Below are 25,759 nucleotides of genomic sequence, written 5' to 3'. Positions count from 1 at the left end.
TGGATGTGAGAAAGCGGCTGTTGAAAATCATTTGAAATTTGTGTCAGCACGTCATAAATAAAATGCGGCAGCAGTTTACAGGTGCATGTCAATAAATTGTAATGTCGTGGAAAAGTTCATTTCAGTAATTCAACTCAAATTGTGATATTCGTGTATTAAATAAATTCAGTGCACACAGACTGAAGTAGTTTAAATCTTTTAATTTCTTTTAATTGTGATGATTTTGGCTCACATTTAACAAAAACCCACCAATAGTCTCAACAAATTAGAATACTTCATAAGACCAATAAACATTTTTTTTGTTTGTTTTTTTGTGAATTGTTGGCCTTCTGCAAAGTATGTTCATTTACTGTACATGTACTCAATACTTGGTAGGGGCTCCTTTTGCTTTTATTATTGCCTTGCCTCAATTCAGCGTGGCATGGAGGTGATCAGTTTGTGGCACTGCTGAGGTGGTATGGAAGCCCAGGTTTCTTTGACTGTGGCCTTCAGCTAATCTGCATTTTTTGGTTTCTCGTTTCTCATTTTCCACTTGACAATACCCCTTAGATTCTCTATGGGGTTCAGGTCTGGTGAGTTTGCTGGCCAGTCAAGCACACCAACACCATGGTCATTTAACCAACTTTTGGTGCTTTGGTAGTGTGGGCAGTTGCCAAATCCTGCTGGAAAATGAAATCAGCATCTTCAAAAAGCTGGTCAGCAGAAGGAAGCATGAAGTGCCCCAGAATTTCTTGGTAAACGGGTGCAATGACTTTGGTTTTCAAAAAACACAATGGACCAGCACCAGCAGATGACATTGCACCCCGAATCATTACAGACTATGGATGGGTACCGAAAACCGGTACCGATATGGCACTGGTACCTATGGAACCGGTATGCACCAAACAGAATCAGCAAGCAGGTTTCAGTGCCTCATTTCGGTGCCTCTTAAATGCCTGAGCGATCGATTTAAATATTTGTCTTGGTTCTCCAAAATGTACACACGAAACATGGGCGTCGCTAGGCTTTTTTTCAATTCGCAATCGCCTCAGAGTCAGTCCGCTTAAATGTAATGAAAATGGCGGCAGATCTGTCTTCTCTCCGTCTTTCAGCGCGCTCTTTAATCCACAGACCGCGCGGAGAAGCGTGAGCGGACCCCAACACAAACAGAGGACACGAGGTCCGTTCACCGCTCATCACACCACAGCTGTTTCCTCCAGCGGTAATCTAGCCCTTAACACATGAACGCATACTTGAATTATATTCAATTTAAATATTGTTAATCTAATTATATGTACTTTATGCATACACTACTGTGCAAAAGTTTTAGTCTTAGGCAATCTGTTGTCAAACTGCATGTGCGTTTAACAATCTCACTAGAATATTATTAAAATTAATGGCAAAATTAATGTTTGGAAATGTAAAATGATATTTCCTACTGACACACTACAGCAAAAGATATAAATAACTGGCCTAAACCCCTTTTTTTGGGTGAAAATACTAATGTGCCTAAGACTAGGCTACTTTACAAATGACATTGTTGCTACTTTATAAAGAATGACCATACAGTCATATACAGAACTGATTAAAGACAGGGACAGACAGCACTCATTTTAACTAAATATCCGAGTAATTGACTGAGATACAGTAGAAACATTGTGTGGATTTAAAAATAACTTTTTTAGCCTTAGAGTAAGGGAAGCTTGGGAAATGAGAGTATCCAAGGAGCGTGTGAATGCTATGGATTTATTGTAAATAGTTTTAATGTTCTTTAATGTTATCCTATTTAGGCTTTTTTGAATTTTATTTATTTTTATAGATGTATCAGTTCAGGCACCGTTTAGGCACCAGTACCAGTTTAAAAGTATCGAAATGGAACCGGTATCGAATAAAACCCAATCGATACCCAACCCTATTACAGACTGTGGAAACTTAACACTGGACTTCAAGCAACTTGGGCTATGGGCTTCTCCACCCTTCCTCTAGACTCTAGGACCTTAGTTTCCAAATGAAATACAAAATTTGTTTTCATCTGAAAAGAGGACTTTGGACCACTGGGCAATAATCCAGTTCTTCTACTCCTTAGCCCCGGTAAGACGCCTCTGACATTGTCTGTGGTTCAGCAAATTCCGTGACACTTCTGTGTGTGGTGGCTCTTGATGCCTTGACACCCTGTCTCAGTCCATTCCTTGTGAAGTTCACTCAAATTCTTGAATCGATTTTGCTTGACAATCCTCATAAGGCTGCTGTTCTCTCGGTTGGTTGTGCATCTTTTTCTTCCACACTTTTTCCTTCCACTCAACTTTCTGTTAACATGCTTGGATACAGCACTCTGTGAACAGCCAGCTTCTTTGGCAATGAATGTTTGTGGCTTAACCTCCTTGTGAAGGGTGATCAATGATTGTCTTCTGGACCACTGTCAGATCAGCAGTCTTCCCCATGATTGTGTAGCCTAGTGAACCAAACTGGGAGACCATTTTGAAAGCTCAGGAAACCTTTGCAGGTGTGTTGAGTTGATTAGGATATTAAATTATTTAGATAATTGGTGGGTTTTTGTTAAATGTGAGGCAAAATCATCATAATTAAAAGAACCAAACACTTAAACTAACTTCTGTCTGTGTGTGCACGCCGCATCCAGAGTAGACAACATCACTGATTATACGGAGTTCCATTGACTGATCTATATATAATTAATCTCTATTATAGATCAGTGTTTACAGTATTTTGTCGAATAGTACTGCGCCGCACCGCTCGCATCCGGTGTAGACACAGTGTTAGAAATGGTTAGTTGTTTTCCCTTATAAGGATTCATGCTTCGGGTACCCCCACTAACTCACACACCCAACACCCACCAACCTCCCCTTGCCCCCAGGCTCGCCCCCGCCAATGTCATCGTCCACCACGATGTTTCACTTCTGTAGACATTGTCCGATGCTACATTTGTAGACATCACCCAATCCTATTTTGCATCCTTTTTAAGCTTGAGAGTTCTGTTCCACATGCATTCTAATTAAACATTTAGATTTTTCTCCTTTTGTGTTACAAGGAAGTGGTGTAGTGTTGATTTGGTACCACAAAATTAATGATCTTTAATTGGGATGCAGTTAACCATGAATGTCACTGAATCAGGCCTTTGTTTTGTGAGTAAAGGCTGTATGATGTCTGATGACGGCATCGGTTAAGGTTTAGAGTTGCGCAGGCTGGCACTTCCACAAGTCTGTGGGAACAGATGGCAGAATCATGGTTGTGTTTTATGATCAGTTTCTCAGATCAGACCCCTTAGTCAATAATCATCAGCTTCGTGATTAATATGGCAACCCATCTGCTCTGGATATGAAAAATCCTGGAGTAGACAGCTGCCACTGTGCAAGAAACCCAGTTTCTTAATTGAGCCCCTTGCAAATTCGTTAATCCGTAACTGCTCTGCAAAGCCCACTTTTAAAAAGTTTCATTCCGATGGAAATGGCTTAAATGTAACTTTAATTCAGTGTTGTATCTCTTTCCCTTAGATGCACACCCATGTACGAAACTAGGATGGTTCACAACGCAAACATCCGTGTCCTTGTCTGCCTCGGACATTTCTTCGAGGAGAAATTGGCATCTTTGAAATTCTTGGCAGCAGACGGACTCTAGCTCTGTGTCCGTAGGCGCACAACGAGAGCACAGACACCACCAGTCCGCGCCAGCTCGAGCATGCCCGGTCTCCTCGGACGTGACAGGCAGGTCTCCGGCCTCGGCTGAAGCCGCCACCTCCTGTTCCTCCTCTGCGCTATATTGTGGCTCGTATAGATAGCCACGAACATCTGTTTCGAGCAACAGACTTTGAAAATCCTCTTCTTCCATATCATGAGTTGTTCCTCCAGCCATTCTCGTAAATCTGACTCCATAAGCGCTTGTTAGCTTAGCTACATAGCTTCCAAACAAGATGGCGGATTTTCATTTTCGTTTCTGTAAGTTTAGTCCCACCCACTGATCTGTAATAGGCCTGTAGGGTGAGTGGGTCCCACCCCCTGGAATAATAATAAGCTAGTGTCTGTAGTCTATACACTTTTCAATGAATTTTGACTTCCTGCTTATTATGACGCAAAATGACGATTTTTACGTCATAATAAGCAGGAAGTAAAACACTTAAATCCTTATTTCTCCCATTTTAGGGAAAAATAAAGGAAAAATCCATGATCATTATAATATATGACTGGGTTTCTAACAATACAAAGCTAAATGCAAATGGGTGAAGTGTTCCTTTAAAGGGAATAAAAATGGAAAATTCTCCATTATTTACTCACTCTCATATCTTTCCAAACTAACTTTCTTCTGCTGAGAATAAGAGGAGAGATTTTTAATATCCTGGCCGTTCTTTACAGTATAATTACTGAATGTGTCTGCCAAACTCTATAATGATTAAAATGCACCACAGAAGTAACATTTAAAACCATACAACTCTTTAGATACCTTTGTGTATAAAATAGACCCAACTGTAAGTCAGAATTCACTAAAAATCTAGGTTCTTGCCCTTGTTCATGAGCGAAGTAGTCAGTTGTTGTTGTTTTTTTTTAATTTATTTGCAAAACCAATCTGAGTTCTTCTTTTGTGAATTAGTCTGATCTGGTTCTGACACAGAGTTCCAATGAATAGCCCACTGGAAAGGAAAATTTGTAGTTAACACTGCAACATAAGTTTTGGTCCATTCCCCATGTAAAGCTGTCGTTGGAATTTAGAATGCTTGAATATAGTGTGTTTAAGTGGAATGGACTGTTTTCATGATGCGTTCATGGTGCTTTTGCATCCTTTTTAAGCTTGAAATCGTCGCTCCACATTCATTGTAATTGCATTGTTTATCTTTCATGGAAGCAAGAAGTTTTATGGTTTTGAAACAACATGAGGTTGAGTGAATAATGATTTTAGCTTTTAGGTAAACTGTTCCTGTTAATTAAATTATGAGTTTTCTAAACCACACATTGAAAGCTGGTTCTTTTCTAGGCTAAGGAGCAGTCTGGGTCTTTTATGAAAATAGGGATTTTGTGTTTTTAAGCAGCCTGTGGCCTCTCGTTCACTCCTCAGAGGCACGTAGACGGCTCTCGCTCCATGTCCAAGCAGCATTATTCAGAAAACTTCTGTGATTGGAGAGTGTAGTTGCTAAGCAAAGCAGCTCTTCCTGTGCTAAATAAGAACTTGATGCTTCCTGGCTGGTGGGCTGAGGAGAGCGTGCCAGCTCTCTCATGCTCACTCACTCTCTGCTCACTCTGTTTTTCTCTCTCACACACACATACACAAACTAGTCTCTGCAACACTCGTATCCAGGCCTTCTCATAGTGATTGTGTTATTGAGGAATACAAGGCTCTGTCCCAGCCTTGCAAAAAAGAAATCATGATGTCAGGATGACCTGATCCATAACCTCCATTTCTCTGTGCCTTGGCTTTGGATGAGTGTGAGTCTCTTCTCTCTCTCTCCTGCTCTCTGGGTGAAGCAAGGATGGAGGTTATCCTGCATTTGCCCTCCCTGTGTTTGAGGCTTTGGGTTATGAGGCACATTCAGATTTTTCCAGAAAGGCTGATTCACTCCTCCAACCCTCAGACGGCTGGCAAGGCCTCCATTTTCCAACCCGCTGCGATGGTCCACCACAACATGGTGTTTCAGAACTGCTTCTGGAGCGCTCGGCAAGATGGCGTTCTCAGAAACGGAAAGTTCTTTTGCTTTTATATATAATATGAAATGTATTGTTATTTATTGTACTGCATCTTTCTGAAGCTAATGCTATGAAGTAACATGTTTAGTCAGTAAAAATCACACCAAGAACTCTAACTGTAAAGATAACTATAACCATAACTATATAAGCATCCACAGCAATGGAAAATAATATTCTGTTTATTATAAGCATGCGCTGCGGTTTTGTTGGCTGCCTCTTCAAATGCTGGAGCCAGTGGATACTGAATGAATGTCAGTGTTTTTCTCATTCATCAACTACAATTTTTTTTTCTTCTGATGGTTAAAAGGTAATGAAATCCAATAAATAAAACAATTGACAGTAAAAAGGATACAGAAGGGAGAAGGACTCGTTCTTCTATGTTCCTCAGTAGCACCAACAAGCAGACCCCCAGTGGCTTGAGTGTGTGCCAGATTTCTGCGTGACACTGGAGATCAGGTATTAGCGAGCAAAGGAAATGTGGTTTGCTGTTAAACACTTACTAAATTTCTGCTATTGGAGCCTTTAGCAATGCGACGGTGAGGCCTGGAGCGAGAGCCCATATCAAACGCATTCAGCACGACTGCCTCCTCGCTCTATAAAGCACAGCAAGGTTGTGTGGGACTATTTATCCAGTACCAAAACTGCTGCCACTTTCCTTTTTTTTTTGCGGATGACACCTCCTCACTGGCTACTCTAATTCCAAGCATCTGTTCCATCACTTCTCTCTCTTTCTCTATTCTCTCCATTTCTCTGAGGAAAGGGCTTTATTCAAACAGCCTGATGTGTTGTTACAGACATGTCACCCTCAATTACTCAGCTGTGCTCTGCCTTGGCTTCTTTCTCTCTTTTTCTAATCCATCCATTCTCTCTGTCTCTGAAGTGAGCAGGACATGCACGGGGGAGGTACAGTCAGCTCAGCATATTCTAGACATTAAAAATATAGACATTTTGGTCCCGATGCAATAAAACAGACTAATCCAAGGTTTTGCGTATTAAATTGATCAAAAATGACAGCAAGATGTCTATAGTGTTACAGATGTTCTGTTTCAAATTAATGCTATTCTATTGATCAAAGAGTCCTGGAAATTATATTATGCTTTCCACAAAAATATAAAGCAGCACAACTGTTTTGAACATTGATAATAATACTAATAAATATTTTTTTTGAGCACCAAAAGCAGCATATTATGTGACACTGAAGACTGGAGTAATGGCAGCTGAAAATTTTCTGGCTAGGGTGACTTTCCTCCCTCTCTCTCTCTCTCTCTGGCTTGTAGGGCAATGTGATAGTATGCTTGTACTCAGTGTCTGCTTTTATTTATAGTGCACCAGTGACCACAGACATGGGCAGCCTGAGCCCGGGCAGGCCAGAGCAGAGCAGCCTGAAATCCCATAATGACCTAGCTATTACCAGGCCTGTGTCTTAAACTTGGGACCAGCTATTGTGGTCAAAGAGGACAAGAATAGAGTTTACAACTTCTCGTTCAAAAATCTGAGCTGCTCTGAGGCTTATCATTATAAACAGGGTAATCACTGTTCCTTCAGGCAGCATTGGCTTAATTGGCTTCACCATATAGTGGTCTTGTATGCTTGTCTGCGGCTGTCTTCTGGTGGAGACATCAGCTCACCTGGGCTACGGCACTACAGCAGGCTGTGATTAATTGGAACTTTGGTTAGGATTGAGGAGTGCATGCAAAAGCTGAAGAGGCTATTTGTGAATGAGGTGAGGAATGTGAGATTAAGGTGTGACTGGACTGACACACAGAGCTTTGATGTGCGGTAGACGTGAAGTCAGTTTGTAAAAGATTTGCTCAGCATGCATAGCAGAGGTGATAGATTCATAACCAGTTGTCATGTGAGCTATCCAAGGTCTTTTTTCCTGTATGCTTCTTTTTAATAAATTTGTTTTTTTTTCAGTATTTATAGATAAATAGAAAGTTCAACAGCATTTGTTTGAGTATGTGGACACGCTGTACTTTTTTGCCATGTTTTTTTTTGCAAGGCCTGTCTACAAACTAACAAAAAAGGTTTTATCTCTGTCTGGAGTTTTATGTAAGTTCATACCACAGGACATACATATAAAAACTGGGTATGATTGGAAAGAAATGTCTGGGTCAAACCCTGCAAGTATGAATTTTTTTATTTTTTTTATTTAACCTTTATTTAACCAGGAAGTCCCTTGAGATAGAATCTCTTTTTCGAGGGATTATGGCGGCAGTAAAATGGCCATGAAGGCATTTCTGTAAAACGGTCACTGGCAAATCTGCGGCTACACATGCTGCTCAATTCACACATCTGATAGAATTAGTCTTTCCAAATGGATTATTCACCCTATCATCAAGCCTTCTCCCTAATTTATCTCCCTTTGTTGTGGTGCAGGCTGTATTAAATGGGATCAGGGGCCTTGGACCGAGACAGAGGGAGGAAGTTGCCCTTTGTGTGCCTGGCAGGTGCACAGGGGTGTAAAATGACACGGGCATTTGCTTATAGGGGGTTTGGGCCATGTTTGAGGCCAAACCTGTTGGTTTGTAGGTACAATGGGGAATTTGGTTGGAAATGCATTTTCTACCAAACTCTCTCTTTCTGGCTGTCGCAGTCTCTTTCTTCACTTAACCAGCCTCACCACTGGATAAGTGTTCCTGAGATATCCCAGAAACCCCTGCAACTCCATTTGAAGCCTTAATCAAAGGACTCCTCTGAGGTTGGCAGTAAATTCTTCAGGCAAATGTTTTTTGCACTCTCTCCATCTCTCTTTCTCGCACTCTCTCTTTCTTCTGCACTCCCTCCTCTCTCCGTTTTCTCCTCTCACATCTGGTGAGCAGTCCTTGTCTGCTTTAACCGTGCTGAGGTCATTCACATCCTATGAGGAAAGTGAAGCCTTATGAGGGGAACTGCCAGGGACATGCACAGCTAGGAAGGGTTTGTTACAGGACACTTCAGTAGGGGTTCAATTTTTTTTTTTACCAGTGTCTGTTAACAAGGCCATTCAGAAATGTAAGTTGTCTTCATCTAAAATTTTGGTCTGAAAATCACATGTATAACACAGAAAAAACAACTCTGGAGACGTATGGAGCACTAATGAAATGTTTCATGAAACAGATTTCGAAATACGTTTCGCCTCTCCACCATTGTTATTTATTTTAAAACCAGTGTTTCAAGGTCATTTATAACACTGTATTTTCATTGAAATTCCTGACAAGCCTTGGCTGTGTTTTGCTTGCAGAAGGCCTAAAGAAAAACCTGAGACTGCTTTGGCCGTTGAAGTGTTCAGCATTCAGTAAGGAAACCAAGTGCTGCACATGCAGAAAGTGGGAGACGTTTCCTGGAATGCAAACAACCTCCCTGTCTGATTCTTACTGAAAATGGGCCAAAGAGGTGTCTTTTGGAAGGATTGCGTCTTTATTTAGATAATAAGAGATTCACACTGGCCTTTATGTATGATATCCGCTCTTCTTAGCACCACCAGTTTAGTTTCTTTAATCTCTCTCTTCTTTCTTCCTCTCCTCCTTTTCAAGTCTCTCTCCTTCTTTTCCTCCAGAGAATATGAAGAATGTGCTGAAGCTGCATTTGTCCCTGCTGGCTGACACAAAAATCTAATTTAGGGCTCACCTCTGTTCTTTCAATTAAAGCTTCTCATGAATATGGAGTTTTCTGTCCGTGGTGGAGAGAGACGCTAAATGAGTGCTAGCCTGTAAAATATGAAAGTGACTTAAGATCAAACATTTGAAGAAATTGGAAGGAAGATTAGGGATTAGGCTGAGGGCACATGGTGTTGGTAATCATATTTATGCATATCAAAGCCCAAGGGAATTTTCAAGAATGCACGGATAATGAGTCTCTTTGGCTGCTTTCAGTCAGATGTTGGTGATTAAACTGGTCAAATGCTTGTATAAAACCCTGTTAGATCAGAAAGAGTTTAGCCCTTCTGTTGTCACACATAAAAATATTTATTTCTAATCCCGTTATTTTACTTTCTAAACAGCTAACTTGTCTTAAAGATTGACAGGAGGCCACCCTTAAGTTTTTCAGCTAATACATAGCTTCAAAATAGACCCATGTGATGCCATTTAATGTCATTGGGATGGAGTGAAAAGAAGAGGTCCAGTCCTCTGTGTTTTACAGCAGCCCTATCAGTTTATGGGCCGTTTACTCGACAATGTTTTCAGCCAAAAACGGTAAACTTTTTATGCATTTTGCCTGTTTGTTTATGCCACAACGGCATTTTGGAGACTGAAAACGCATATTTTTGAAAACGGGTTTCAAAGTGCAAGTTTTTTAAACCGCCTCCATTGTTGTTTAATTGTAAACCCCCCAAAACAGGAATCTTGGAAAACGGTGACGTCATGCACGTGCACAGTATGTGTCGATTTTAAAGGCAAGCACGAACAAACATAAACAACAATGGCGGAGTATATGGTACTGTTGTTGCTGTTTAAGAGTTTGTTAACGCTTCAGCAAAGTGTGGATTTACTTCACCAATATTACAACGAACAGCGGAGATGCATCATATACACACGGCAACAGGTACTGTTTACTAACAAGATGAAACTACTGGCCTGGCATACATTATATACCATTTTTGCCAATTTTTGCCAATATGTGTAAATGCAAATTGTTTTGAAAAAATTGTTGTGTATACATGAAACTTCATTCAAGGGAAGAACTTATCAGTTTTCGACTACATCGTTGTTGTGTAAATGTAGCCTCAATGAGGGGGGTGTCAACCTCTGTCCCTTGAATTGCCTACAGTCCCAGCTCCCCTAATGGCCCTGGAAGCCCCTGGCCAGGGTTGTTGGGAGGTCAGGTTGAATTACAGGACATAAACAACAACACAAGCCTCCTATCACCAGAGAAAATAAAAGCAATGGCAGCTGAGGTAAAGGGTGGAACTGATGGCAGTACCTTTTTTTCGGGGGTTGTGGAGGCAGCTAATGTCTTGAATTGATAGCTAGCAGAGAATATTATTGATTGATTGATTGATTTTTTAAATATTTTTTTTATTGGTGATCTTGCACTTGTAAAACCCCTTTGACCTGCATAAGGGCAGTGAAGAAAGAATTTGAGATAGATAGATAGATAGACAGACAGACAGACAGATAGATAGACAGACAGATAGATAGATAGATAGATAGATAGATAGATAGATAGATAGATAGATAGATAGATAGATAGATAGATAGATAGATAGATAGATAGATAGATAGACAGATATTTAAATCAATAGATGAGACAGATAGCCATTCCGCTAGATATATAGCTACTGTAGATAGAGAGTTAGGGTCAGTTCGTCGAGGTCAGCTGGATTTACTAGAGCTTGAGACAAGTCCAGGGACAAGGGGTCCAGGGGCACACAGACTCCCCCACCATCTGGCAGCCATAAAAGATTTGGAAGTTGGAGTTTTAGGGGGGTTTTTTATTGCCTTAAAGGGTGAGACATGGCAAGGCACTCTGGATGCCCCTGAGCTCCTCAGCTTCCTCCACAGCCCTCTATTGCAGGTCAGAAGTTCATTGCCTTTCTCTCCTTTAAAATACCTTGGAGATTTATTTGGTGGGAAGTTGGTTTTATGCAGGCATCTTTTGCATGTGTCTATCCACATAGAGAATTTTACAAGGCAGGACAGCCGACGTGATTCACACAGATGGTGAGAAGTTGGACCCTGGTGAGTCAACGAATGAATTTTGTGTCGATATGCGTCATCATGTGCCTCATCAATTCGCTCTGAAACAGCCCCACTGACACGGAACAGAATAACAATGAGACCGAAGTAATTAAAAAAATAAAATTTATTGGTCTCAATTCAAAATAGCATTCAGATCAATGTATATTATGTTTCTACATTCAGTTCAAAAGGTCATGAAACAAACAAATGATTTTGGAATATATGAACGCTGCCTAAATTCCTGTCTTGGTATTCTACCGTTGTACAATCCTATCTTGGGTGCTTTTCTCATTGGGCTTTTCAGGTCTGATCAAGTCCGGATTCCTTTAGAAATTATACCCTCTACAGAGGCTGAACCAACACCTTCAGCAGCTCAAGTAACAATGTCCTCTCGTAAATATCAGTTAACAGAGAGGGAGTGAATCAAACTGAGAAGGTGTTAAAAGACAAATTTGATCCTGTATTTTTTTTTTCATTAATAAATTCAGTCAGAAGCACAATGACCTTCTTTCAACTTCTTGGCCTTGTTTTTGTTTCCTGTCTCATTTCCATCTAGTGTTTCTCAGCGTGGTTGAGTTTCCAGTCTCTTTATGGCCCCCACTTGTTTCAGCATCCTCTTTGGAGGGCGAAAAATGCTGACAGTGGAAGACTAAAAACTGTGTTTGGCAGGCACGCCCTTGAGGGTTTCTGTGTCACTCAAGCCCATTGAATTTTTAATTATTTCCTGGCTGTGGTATTCAGCTCTACTTCACTAGGGTGCCTGGCTCCGTGCTGTCTCACAGCTCAGATGGTAGACACTGTATTAGACATTTGCGGTTAAATGTGCTCAAATCCTTAGATACTTACTCTGAGCAGGAGAGACCTTGGTTCGAGGGCCTTTTTTGAAAGGATAATTCACACAACAAAGAAAATTCTAACATTTACTCACCCTTGTGTCGTTCTAAACCTGTATGACTTACTTTCTTCTGGAGACCACATAAGAAAATATATAATATATCAATCATATTTGGATAAATAATATAATATAATATGATAAATAATATTTTGATAAAGTTTTCAATTGTTGCAGTCCATGCAATGAAATTCAATGGGGACTTTCACTGTATTGACCAAAAACACATTTTAAAAAAAAATTCTTTGTGTTCCACAGAAGAAAAAAGTCCTACAGATTAGATGAGTAAACAAATAGTCCCTTTACTGTATCTCAGTCCCTGAAAATGTTTTTCCCATATCCCAAATTTCCCATATTTACAGCGCCAGCGTTTCCTGAAAGTGGGTCTGCTGGAGACAGACGCCACTTCCCACTTCACTATGAGTCCCGCACACAGCTTTTGTCTCTCAGACTGATGCATTTAGCATTCAGATCCATCATTATTCCCTGCCCGGCAGACAGCAGTAATGTAATCTCTGTTGATTTACGGGCAGAAGTGTACATCCCAACTACCAACAACTGGATCTGCTCTGTTCCAGCGCTGTCTGAACATGCCTATTGGATTTGCCCCTTATAATTATCATAATAATGACATCAAATGTATTTGATGCCAGGACCTCTGATTGCACTTGACAAGAGCTTCTCCAGGCTGGTGAGTTGCACATCAAAGACACATTCTTAGGGTGGAGGGTGGTACGGGTAGAGGATTTGGCCCGAGATTTATTGAGAGGCTCTTAACATATTTAAGGCTGTCTCTCCCTCACTTTCATGTCATGTCGAGGTCTCCTATGTTCCAAGAGAGGAAAAGAGTAATAAGAATGAGAGCAAGAGCGGGAGATTTCGAATAAATGGCTGGAAATAATGATCTCTGTTCTGAGTTTGTGGTTATATCAACAGCAGTGATTCAGGGAGGAAAAATGCGGTTTATGTCTCTTTAAGTCTCTAGGCTGTCTGCAAAATGCATTAGTCCTGTGGAGCAGACACTGGCCAGGGCAGAGGGAGGAGCCCAGGGCTGCGGAGGGGGGAGTGCTAGAGGATAGAACAGCCGCAGTCTGGGCTTCCAGCCTTCTGGCTAGACTGCTGAAAGTTATTATTGAGTTCCTGAGCAGAGCCTCTCCTCCCTGCCTTACTGGTGTCTGTTCACCCTGTACTCTCATTCTCTCAGGCTCGCTATGTGGGTATACGTGTGTGTGTGTGTGTGTGTGTGTGTGTGTGTGTGTGTGTTTACTGGCTGCCAATTCACCATGGCCTTATACAGTAACACAGCACACACTAGCATTTTTAAAAGGAATCTTCCAGTCTTTTTAAGAATTAATGGTAACACTTTGCTAGAAAATTCAATTGGCTGACATTTGTTATTACATTTGGTATCGTGAACTAACAATTAACTATTTTTATGGCATGTCTTAATTTATAAATAGCCTATAAATTAAGTTTAACAAATGTAACCTTATAATATAGAATATAGTATCCAGCTTATTTGATTGATCTTTATAAAAGACACATATTACTACAATTATATATTAATGTAATAAAATTACAATTATTTACCAAGGCTCAATTAAAAAATCAGTCAATAATAAATAAAGGTACAATTTTATAATATTGATTTATTGTTAATTTAAATGATGTTAAAAATTATATCTTAAATTTTGGGAGTCAAATTATGACATTAAAAAAAGCTTACTTTAAATGAATTGCTTTAAATACAGAAAACTCAAAACTCAAACAATTGCTACCATATCAGTTACCTACCAATATTAGAGTATTTATTTTCTTTTTTTAGTCATAGTTAAAGTTTGCTATTGGATATTGGATAATTGTGCATGCTACTTTCCCATATTATTACATTTAGATTATCTTCACCATCAACACCATTTAAAGAACATTAATCATTTAAGAATACTGTCAAATGTATGTTTGTGAGACCTAAATTCACTTTTACAATTAACATTTAAAATAACTGGTTTTAGTGTCTTATTTTTAATTTTGTCATTTAATTTCTATAAAAAAAAATTTATATCAGTGCACATACATCGTACATGTTGTAGCATATGGTCTTATAAGGTACAGAATGCAGTACAAACATATGAACAGACACAGACAGACAAATGCCCCTCAGCTGTTAGTGGACAGACCACATGGGCAGTATGGATTGGTGCTGGGAAAGCTGGGAGATTACATGCTAACACTAGGCTCTCTTTTGAGGCAGCCAAGGCTCAGAACAGGAGCACCAGGCCCTAATCCTTCTGACCAGATCAAACTGATGAAATTAACACATAGAGCAGTGTGTCCTCAAAACACCGGAACATACACACAGCAGACTTAGGAGACATTTATATAACATACTGGCCTATATCTTCATTCTCTCTCATGTGTCAGACTGGGAAGATACTCCAACCATCAGCCATTTTGGCACATGTTAAGAAACAACAGATTATCTGTAAACCAGACACATTTTGGTTCAAATTAAGGTACTTCACAGGCTTTATGGGAGCGGAACACTAGCAAAATTACATGTTTAATGGATGTCAGGTGTGGGGGTCCTTTTAAGAAGTGTCCAGAAGACTGCCTGGCTAATGTTAGCCGCAGAAGCAAGGCTAGGAGAGGGTCTGATCTTTGAATGCCTTAGAGTGGAGTCAGAGCTGATCTCAAAATGTTATGCAGTTGCTATGGAGAAAAACATTGGCCCTTTCAGATTCAGAGGAGCGCTATAAAATGGAAATGGTCCAGGAAAAATAAATTTACAGGATTTTCAGGGTTACAGAGTAGACAGCACATCAAATAAGCAGAATAATGTAGGTTAGGTTGTGCTTTGGATTCTGGTCTCCAATTTAGTATGCTGATGCCCCCACCAGCTAAACCATCTCCAAGCCAACATGGAGATTAAAAATGGGTCTTTTCATTAGGGATGCATCACATTCCCTATCTGACAGGTGTTTCAAGTTAAAAGGAAAGACACAAAAATGAAAATTCTGTCATCATTTACTCACTGTCGTCCCAAACATCTATGACTTGCTTCTGTGGAATGTATAAGAAGATATATGTATATATATATATATATATATATATATATATCTATATATATATATATATATATATATATATATAAATAAATGGTTTGGTTACCAAAATATTTTCTTTTGTGTTCTTCAGAAGAAAGTAAGTCATGTGAGTGAATGATGACCGAATTTAATTTTTTTCCATGCATTCAAACCTTTTTGTTTTATGGAAGGTTTCATGCATCAAATCTGTCACTTTTGACAAGACATTCAAAAAAAAAAACGGATTGAAACCAGACACCATTCCAGCTTTTATTTGAAGGATGCATTGTTTTTTTCCACCATTACGTTTCCTGTCCTAAAAGAGTAAGGGTCCTTCTTTACTGCTTTATGGAAGAATGAGCTTCTCTGTTTCCCTTTTAATGTCTTTATGTAATCATCTGCTTTATTAAGCTCTGCTGAATGTGTTCCATGTGGATGTAGAAACAACTTCATGGAAAAATGGAAAAGGGATTTTTCCAAAATGCAAGGTTTCCATGTACAGATGTTTTACACAATGCTGTAATGACACAGAATTTCGACCTTGTATGTCTTGTACTTTGGAAAATCGCTCAATTACGAAGTTCTGGGCACTTTTACTCAGCGGTTAGCTCTTTTTGCCCCCAAAATTTTTATATTTTTCCTTCTACCATACAAACCTCTGTTTTTCTTCTCCTGTCTCTAACACTTCCTGTCATTCTACGTCATCCATTAGCACTTCCACCTCCATTCTGCCGCACTTATATTTGTTTGTACAAATGCTGGGAGAACATTGGGCTTTCAAAGTGACTGTAAAAAGCAGAACAAACTAAAAAAAATCCATTTCCAGCCTTGGCTGTATATCAAACCTTAATTGCAGGGCCCACTCCCCATTTCTGCCTTGCTCGCAAATGCACGGGTCCTAAGAGCATTTCACAGAAAACTGTCATGTTTTTTATTACTGTAGGTCCACTTGTAGTGATTAGCTGTAGCCTTAAATGGACACTTTGTGGAAGGCCAAGTGATGGTCTTTGTCCTAGATGGTTGCACACTATTGTGCTAGCGCTTGGAGTTGCGCAGAGAATGTCTGCACCATCTTTACAACATCTCTGTGTTGTTGATAATCAGCGTTGAGATGGCATCGGGTTGAGAATGCCGAAGGGTGGTTGGAAGCAGTAAATTTCAGATGGATTTATAGCCTCTCTTGAGCCAATGACCAGTACACCATCCCTCCCCTATCCCAGGGCAGACACAGTGAAGGTGCTGTGACATCGTTGAGATCCTAAGCACTGACCCCAACTTCACCCTGCCACTTCCCAGCGGGAGCTTTTACAACTTCTGGAGCCTCTCTGTACCCTGACACCTCCTGACCTCCCCTTGGCATTCACTCCCGTATCACCCTTCCAAAAAAAACAGCAATGCACCTTATTTGGTGGAGGAGTCACAATTATTGCGATTAGTCCTCCGTACACATCGAAGTATGAGTTTTGGAGTGTTCTTCTAGAAGCATTCTGAAGTGCCTGAGTGAGTGAGCGTTAGGTGTTGCTGGAGGGAGGGAGTGATTGAGTATTCAGTGTCTGACAGACCGAAGTAGCTCCCTGACAAAATACATATCCTGTGTGTCCTGCCCTGTTTAACTGTTATGACTGATTGATCACCGGCTGGAGCATTACGTACATTACGTGAGTGCAAAAATAATACATTGGTTGCATTCCATATATGTGGCGAATATCTCTTTAGTGTGGGTCCTTTTAAATATTTATCAGAATTTTTTGGGGGTCATAATTTTGTCTAGACAGAGGAGGTGGATAATGATAGGAAATCTAAGAGATGGGAGAAAATGAAACATAACATGTTGCAAGCTAGACTCCAAGCTGGTTTAATGTTTCACTGCATACATTCTGATTAAGTGTATTATTTCTTGAAAGAAAATCTTATTGAACACAAACTTTTGAATGGTAGTATGTGTGCCAGCTCTGACGGTGTCCTCATCTTAATCTGCCCTCGCTATTAACATTTTTCCTGTAGTTTCTGATTTCATTGCATCAGGCAAGAGATTTAGGTAGCTGTTAGCAGAGACAGGAGGGGCTCTTCAGTGAGACACACAGCTGCTAACAGACGTCCACACTCTCACTGGAGGAACTAAAGCCCCATATGCTAAGTCAATCACTCAGGCACAAGAGCCAAACCCGGCCAGCCATTCCACACTCTGCACATTTAGACAGCTAGAAACGGCTAATAGAAAGGGCGGGAATATCACTCTTTCACTTAGTGTTGGTTCGGTGGCTTGTGGCTGCCTTGAAGCTCCTCTACCTGACATGTGATATTATGACCCTCTTTATTTTGAGCCCTTGTGTTGGTATGGTGAAGAGGCGATTCAGTGAGACTTTAATGGTCTTTCTGCACTTAACTGCTTGTGCATTAGCATTAGAAGTAAAGCACACAGATTAAAATTGAGGCACGACCAGCACAGCGAATGTTGCCCCCCCCCCACACACACTTTTGGAAGTTTGTCTCAAGATATCCTAAAACCATAATACATAGTTGGGACTTAAAGTTAGCAGCACTGAAAGTAATAATCTTTAGTGGTAAGTAGGGATGGGACGATAACCGGTTTTATTGATAACCGTGATAAAATGTGCTGAAGGTTAGTAATATCGTTTAAAAATGAATTATCATTAAAACCGTGTTTGATTATCGCGGTTTTAATAACTCACTATTAAATCATGTCCAGCCAGCAACAGTCTGACGCAAGCGCAGCGCACAATGTTTTTTTTGTTTTTTTTCGAGAAGGAATGGCGAAAGTCAGTGACTTTTCTATGCTTTTCTATGCTTCTACACTTTTCATTGTAAGGAAGGAAATGCCACATAATTTAATCTTTCTTTAAATTAAGTGCATAGAGTTGCTTGTTTTATTAGTTGTTTGTTGATTATTAAATATAAAACTTGCTGAAATGTTTTCAGTGTGAGCATCAACTATTTTTGAACACTTTCATCTCGTTTCAACAAAACCGTGATAATATTGATAATCGTGATAATTTTAGTCACTATAATCGTGATATTAAATTTTCATACCGTCCCATCCCTAGTTGTAAGTATTCAAAGTTTCTACAGATGTTGACAGTAATTGATTTTCTTTTTTCCCACCTTGCCCTCAGGCTTCATGGTTTGCATGTTCCTGCATTATTAGTGTTCTAAATGTGAAGAGAAGCAGAAAGACATTGTGTGAATATGTTTGTGCCTTGTGGGTTTTTTTTGTCTCTGCCTCAGTGCAAGCATTACTCTTCACAAGATGTTTGATCATTTTAAACGCATAAATGCAATCCATTTCATTAATACATTGAGATAAATTTGGGAATAGCTGTATGTATGAGTTCGGGGATGCTTTTTATTTACAGTCTGATAGTGGACTACTTAGTAGAGGGCTTATTAAGCGTTGATGAGACCATACCTTTATGTGCCTGCTGGAATATGGCATATTGAAGCAGATGGATTCCTCCATCACTCTCAGAGCGGGATTATGCGTTACGCTCTGTCTTTACCTCAAAAGTCTGTTCCATCTTCAGCTCAGACAGCAGCAAAACTCCAGTCCAAAGGCTATTAACACAATCCAATCAAGATTGGTTTTCCCTAAGGCTCCATATCTGAGTTCTGGAAAGGCTTCTGGAAGATGAGTGACTAGAAAGGAAACATGAGGGCAAACATTTTTTTTTTTTTTTTGGCACTGAAAGTGGAAAATCTGGGGGCATTTTCAAATAGCGACGATCTGCCAGCTGACACCTGGTGAAAGCCAAGCTTAATATAAATTGTGAGACCCTACAAAGAACTTGCACTAGCATGAGGACAGCTGGCGTTACCTTATCCTCTCTCGATCTCACATACTCTTATATAGACACTATCATCCTGTATGGTCTTCCAGAAGCCTCCTCTAATCAGAGCCTCAGTCTCCAGCACGTCTCAATAAAGCTCCTACCCAAGTGTGCTTCACCAGTTTTGCCCCTTGACTTTGCAGAGTGAGCCAAAGCACACACAGATCTGGGGATTACATGCAGGTTTTCCATGGGGGGGAAGAAAAGCTGTAATAGGAAACTTGTTGTGCCTGGTTGCTGTGCACCACCACCACTACAGTTCTTTCAGGTGGCGTAGCGCATTATTGTGAGGATGTTAGTTGCCTGAGTAAATTCAAAAGAGCAGACCATTTTTATTTCACGGCAGATGTAATTCCACTTGTTTGGCTTCCAAGTAATATCAACAAAGATTTAGAGCATTGCAACGTTTTCCCTGAACACGACGGATGGTGTATCGCAACGAATGCAAGAGGAAGTCAATATTTGCTTCATTAGTCATTCCGAAATCAGAAGCAAAAGTGGTCAGATGTTATCCAATCCAGTTTATGACATCATGCACCCATGGCTCTTGGATGGAACAATGCATTCCAAACTGTTAAACACAATATTTGTTCGGGACTAATTCTTTTTGTGTGTGTGAAGAACATTTAAAAAAATGTATTTCCCACAATAAAGAACCTCTTGTGGATCAATAATTTATTATCAAGTTGTGATATCTAAATAGCATTAAAATGATTCATTTCAATGTCTTATTTTTAATTTGAGAAAAAGTAGGATATCCTTTTAATATATGCTGGTTATTATTTATCTGTCATTAACATAAAAATAAAGGATTTTATTCATGAGTTGATTCGTCTGTGCTAACATGCACATTTCATCTTTGTAAGTTCAGCCTCATGTTTGCCGTAAAGCACTCCTTTATAACATGCCTTCAAAGAAATCTTGCACAATAGGCAGTTGAAAGGACATAGGATTGAATGGCCACTTTAAGAGTAAGCCGTACTTGGCCTTCAAGTATACATTCCTGCAGCTTTGTGTTTCCTCTGTGTTCCTGCTCCTCGAACCCACCCACTAACATTCAGGAACCAGACGCTTCGGGTTCCTACAGGGCCATCAGCCAAAGCAAGCTACAGAGAGGAAATGTGGCCCTCACTCACTCACTCTTTCAGTCACTCACTCATGCACTCCGTCAGTAATGGAGCCCTTGTTACCTCTTTTTTCATTTTCTGTCATGATTCAGAATATGAAGTATGTTAGATTTTATTTTGCATTAGGCATAATATTTTATCTGTAGTGTAATGTGTAGTGCTTTGGAAAAATCTTTAGAATTCTTCAAAACTGTATAATAAATCCAGATGGCCACGGGCTTCTTTTAAGGTTTATAAGACTGTAGGTTTGAGTCCAGATGTTGTACATGTCCTAATCTGCATGCATTGTTTGTTTGTGTGGTTTTGCCCAGCTATTTGATACAGTCTGCCCTGCATGTGTGTCACAAGACCACACGTTTGATGTGGTTGTGAGTGAGGGCCGAGTCACGGCTGCCCTGATTTCAGATCAGCAGACGTTGTATCAGCGGCTCTCTTGTGGTGTCTGGGAGGGTGCACAGTCAAAGTCTATTATGTCTGGGATGCCCTGGTCTTCCTGGAACTTCAGACCTCACGGAAGGAACAAACACAGACAGATGTTTTTTGTTGGGTGTGCAGTGGTTGTTCAACACTTGAGTCAACACTTGTTTTGACTTTTCCCATCCTCATTTTTTAAAAAGGGGAAAAAACAATGCTTCCCTTTGCGCAAGGCAGGCCCCCAGATTTTAAAAAATAAATAAATAAATGATTACTGGGGCACTGGTTCTTGATTTGGGGCACTTGTTCTTGATTAATGCAGACAATCACAGTACAATCATGCACTGAATCATTTTTAGAGGTTTGTCATGTTGAAAGAGAAGACCATTCAATGATTGTTTTTGGCTATGCTTATTCTAACATGTTTCCCAATTGCTGTTACCCCATGTTCTAAAATAACCAATAATACTTTAGTAAAGTATTAGATTTAGTTTTTTTAGAATACCATTTATAACAGAAAAACTGCTATGATTATGTGTGTGTTCATTTGTTAGTACGGTTTTATTTAACATCAGACAACAGCGTTTTAGTGAGGGAGTCAGTCAGTTGCAATGGTCTCAGTATCCTGTGATATGCTGTTTGAAATGGCTCTCTAGCGTTAAAAAGAATTATAGATATATTTTTTTTCCTCTCGTGAAGTATATATTTTATACTATTTTCTACATTAGAAGATTACACATCCTCTGTCATTCTGTGCCTATTTAATCATTCAGAAAGTGTATTGAATCGGTAAGAGGTTCCTCTCACAGCGCTACACTCAGACTGAAGAGTTCTTGATCATGAATTGATCGCGCTACTCCATTCTGCACTCTCAGAAAGTAAGTGTTTCTCGGCTCCAAGGCCCACGTTACCCACTGTAAACTCTGAACAGCTGAAGCTGGACATGGTGGCAAGTATGTGTTTGCGTGAGTGTCAGTTAGATACGCATTGAAGGAATGAGCTCCAATCACACACCATGCACCCACGCACTTTGTGATAACAGTTAGGCTTTATTATTAGAGTTCTTATTATTAGTATTATGGTACTTAAGATTGGCACAGAGAGTAAATGCTAAATAATGTGTACTATAAGAGAGCTTGCACTGTGGCAGGTATAAGACAAAATCCAGCCTGACATATCCCCCTTGTGTCGCATTATATTCAAAGACTTTATATTTTATTATATTTCTGTTAAAGCCGCAGTGCCTGATATTATTTATCCAGTTATAATTCTCACCCATGTGGTGTTTTTCACCTTAAAACACAACGTTTCTCATTCATTGTGAACCACTTTTGTATCTGCACCTCTACCTGACTTTATCCTCACCTAACTGGAGCTGTCAGGATGCTTTGGTAATGGGGGTGTTTTAAATTCCAGAACTTGAGTCAGAAAGGCACAGGTTTGGGCAGGTCATTGGTACGGCGAAGGTAAACACATCCTGGATCCGACAAGCTGAAACCTGAGGGCAAAGGGGAGGATTTACTCGCTGCCGTCTTTCTTTTTTTTTTTTTGGAACACTTTTTAGTTGCATGAATACCTGTAGTGTTTGGTTTTTGTTTGTACTGATGCTAAATTTACCTCTGATTTCTCTCAGATATTTGCTGAGAACTGTAAGTCGGTTTGACACGTACATGGTCAAAGCTGTACCTCAGTGCTAGTGTCTTGACTTCACAGGGTGTTATTTCATCTCACAGACTGTTTTCTTTTTTGTTTTCTTTTTATTTAACAGGCATACAGTCCCATTCCCTCCAAAAAGTCCAAACATGACCGCTCAAGATCCCCATCAATGGATAAAGCGAAGCAAGCTGATTGGCTTGATCTGGCTGCATCTGCAAATAAGGTTGGTTTTATTGACTTATTTATTTTCTTTATGAATTACATTATCCTTGTTTTGCATATTTTGTGCTTTTAAAGATTTCAGATTTCATTTTAGCCTTCTTTTGATTCTTTTTATATATATATATATATATATATATATATAAATAAAACTTTTTTTTATTATTTAGTTATATATATTTAGAGCTATTTTAGATCTCTGCATTGTGAATTTATTAGTGTTATTAGTGTGTTCATTATTATGCTTATTTTATCATGTGGACATAGATATTGAAGTTAGGGGTGCACTAAAATAAAAAAATCTACACTAAATAAATAAAAAAACACACTAAAAATTTAATCAGTAATTTTAAATGCCCCAAGTGAATTTAGGCATCACCACATTATAATATAGTATAAAATACAATATAAAAAGTTTCTGTTTATTCTGGGATTTGAGATAAAGATTCAGTGATTATTATTATTATTAAAGATTAACTTTATATATTGCGTCCCTAATGTATTCCTCTTATTATTTTCTCTTTAGGATCTTAAGTTCAAGCAGAGACCTTCAGCCTTCAGGCCCTGGTCTCCCAGAGTTCCTCCTGCTGAGCGAGAGACCCTTAGCCACACATATGAGAGGTACACCACAAGACCTACCATTTGACCATTAATGTGATTGTAGAATTAATACATTAATGATTCACCATAAGAAATGTTAGCATCATCTCCAGTATGCAATACATCTCAATTACCATCTTATTTTCCCCTGACATTCAGATCGCTTGCTAAAGGACAAGACAGCCTGGTAGTCCCAAATGTATCTCTTGCCACATTTAAAAATAATGAGCAGCCACCGCAACATTTTTCTCAGCCCACTGAGACCAACAACACAGGCAAGACAGAGAGCTCAAGGCCAAGAAAGAGGTGGCCTTCTGCAGAGAGACAATCACTGCCCACTGGAGCAGTCAGACAGCGTCCTCTGGAGAACGAGGACTCGGACGCAGAAATCAAGATTGACAACTGTAGCAAAGGTAGGATGTCAAAAAACATAACGGCTAATGGAAAAACATTTGCAATATCTGGGAACCTTTTTTTACTGGTGTATTATTCTCTGATTCTAGTTCCTTCCCTCTGTTCCTTGATGTCCCCTCCCTTTACCTATGGCATTGGGGAGATGAACCTCAACACTTACAGCACTGCAGAGGTGGATGATGAGAGGCTGAGACTGGGGACGGCCTCCTGCTCTGAGCTGGAAGTCCTCAAGCAGACACTCTGCAGTCACCTTAGCTCTAAGGAGGCTAGAGAGAAATTCCTGAAGGAGATCATCCGCATGAGAGTGAAGCAAGAGGAGAAACTAGCCGCTGCACTCCAAGCCAAACGAAGCCTTCAGCAGGTACTTACTGCGACGTCCAAAAGTCTGACAATTCTAAATATCTTTTGAAGATTTTTTTTATCTTAAATATTTAAATACTCCAATTACTATTCAAAATGATATTTTTAGAATAGTTCTAAATATTTCGAATTTAGAATATTCTGCACCGATGTTATTTTTTAACTCAAACTAAAACTGACAAAAAATCTAATCAAAATAAAGTTGAAATAAAATAAAATATGAATGTTCGATAAAAAAAAAATAGATGCTGAAACTGAAATACTGAAAATTTATCAACTAAAGCCAGATACAAATGTTAAAAATAAATACGATTAAAGCATGTAACAACAAGTATACCAATTATTGAATTAAAATTAAAATAAAAACGTAAAACAAAAATACAAACTAATTCAAAATCTAAATATATACCACAATAGAACATAAATAATACTAAAATAAAACTGTTCTGCATGATCAGATTTGGAACACTACCTAAAGGTGTAAGATTCATGTTTTACCCTTGAATCTTTAACAGGAGCTGGAGTTTGTCAGGGTGACTAAGAAGGGCAGGCTGAGGGAGGCCATCGAAGCAAAGCGGAACCTGAGGAAGGAGATTGAGCGCCTCCGTGTGGACAGTGAGAAGAAGGTGCGAGACGCCAACGAGTCATGCGGCAGGCTGAAGAGGGAGCTGGACAGAGAGAGACAGCTCCATGTGTGCGATAAGGGCTGTGAGGCAGGACGTCTGCGGGCCAAGTATTCCTCACAGGTGAGATTTGGCACATCCTGTTGGTATGTTTCAGCACAGCCAAGTACCGAAGGTGAAGTTACACTGTGTCCTGGCCGGTTAGTGTTTTTTTAATGACTGCTTTCAATGTCTAGGGAGCAGGATGTGTTGAAATGCTAAACAGAAGCATTTTCAATAGTGGTCTCATATTTTGGACAGTATAATGACATTAAATAAGATGTGCATAAAATATGCTCCACTTCAGCATCTCTTTTTTTACTCAATCAGATTGAAGATCTGCAGACAAAGCTCCAGCAAGCAGAAGTAGACCGCGAGCAGTTAAGAGAGGACCTGCTGAAGGAGCGGGACGCCCGGAAGAACCTGGAGACGGCCGTCAAAGAGCTCCAGGAACAGCTGGGATACAAAGCAGAGACGGAGGGACACGCCATCACCAACACACAACCGACTGAGGGAGAGAAGAAAGAAATGAGAGAGGAAGATGCATCTTAAACATTTCGACTTCTGTGTTCAGTGTATGGCTGCAGTTGAAGACTTTGATTTGAGGACGAATAGAGGATGCCTCTAAAGCCAACGCATTCGTGGAAAAAGTACTGGAGCACAGGACAATGGTAATGAAAAACAAGCATTTTACAGTGGATGTTTACCAAAATGGAAACAGTAACCATAAATCATGAACTCAAGTAACTGGAAAGAAGTTCGGTCGCTCCTCGAGAGGAGGACGCTCAGAGACGATGGCATCGCATGTAACTGACTCTCCTTCAGTTAGCTTCTTTAAGCTAAGCTAAGGATTTTTTTGTTATAAGCTATTTAAATTCTTTGCAAAGATACTTGAATAATATTTGGGAAACGAACATGTTTTCTATTCACAATACATTGACAGTAGCAGGTGAACAACCTGCTAGTGCCGCTGATACTCTGTTAACTAGAAAGTGTTACAAGCCAGAGTTCTACATAGTACACAAGTGTTGTCATTACAATATTCTGCTCGCTTTTATTTGACCTTTTTTTCACTGTTGTATTGAAATAATTTGCATGAGCGACAGTGCTATGGTGCTGCAAAGCTTTATTATAAACCTACATTCAATTGAGCTTTTTATC

General features: G+C 39.7%; 1 protein-coding gene across 1 annotated transcript in view; it reads left to right on the top strand.

The window, feature by feature from the left end:
* The window catches only part of LOC132119521 (ski oncogene-like), a 31,487-nt gene extending 6,277 nt beyond the window's left edge, over positions 1-25,210 (top strand). Inside the window, exons 2-7 of the mRNA XM_059529560.1 lie at positions 22,456-22,566; positions 23,089-23,183; positions 23,322-23,575; positions 23,666-23,937; positions 24,452-24,682; positions 24,929-25,210. Coding sequence (XP_059385543.1) covers positions 22,456-22,566; positions 23,089-23,183; positions 23,322-23,575; positions 23,666-23,937; positions 24,452-24,682; positions 24,929-25,150 — 1,185 coding nt within the window. The 3' untranslated portion in view covers positions 25,151-25,210. The remainder of the gene's footprint in view (positions 1-22,455; positions 22,567-23,088; positions 23,184-23,321; positions 23,576-23,665; positions 23,938-24,451; positions 24,683-24,928) is intronic.
* The last annotated feature ends 549 nt before the right edge of the window (positions 25,211-25,759 follow it).

The sequence above is a fragment of the Carassius carassius genome, chromosome 38 (assembly GCF_963082965.1).
Source record: "Carassius carassius chromosome 38, fCarCar2.1, whole genome shotgun sequence".
Classification (NCBI taxonomy): Eukaryota; Metazoa; Chordata; class Actinopteri; order Cypriniformes; family Cyprinidae; genus Carassius; species Carassius carassius.
The sequence above is the reverse complement of the archived record's forward strand: the minus strand, read 5'-3'. Positions and strand labels throughout refer to the sequence as shown.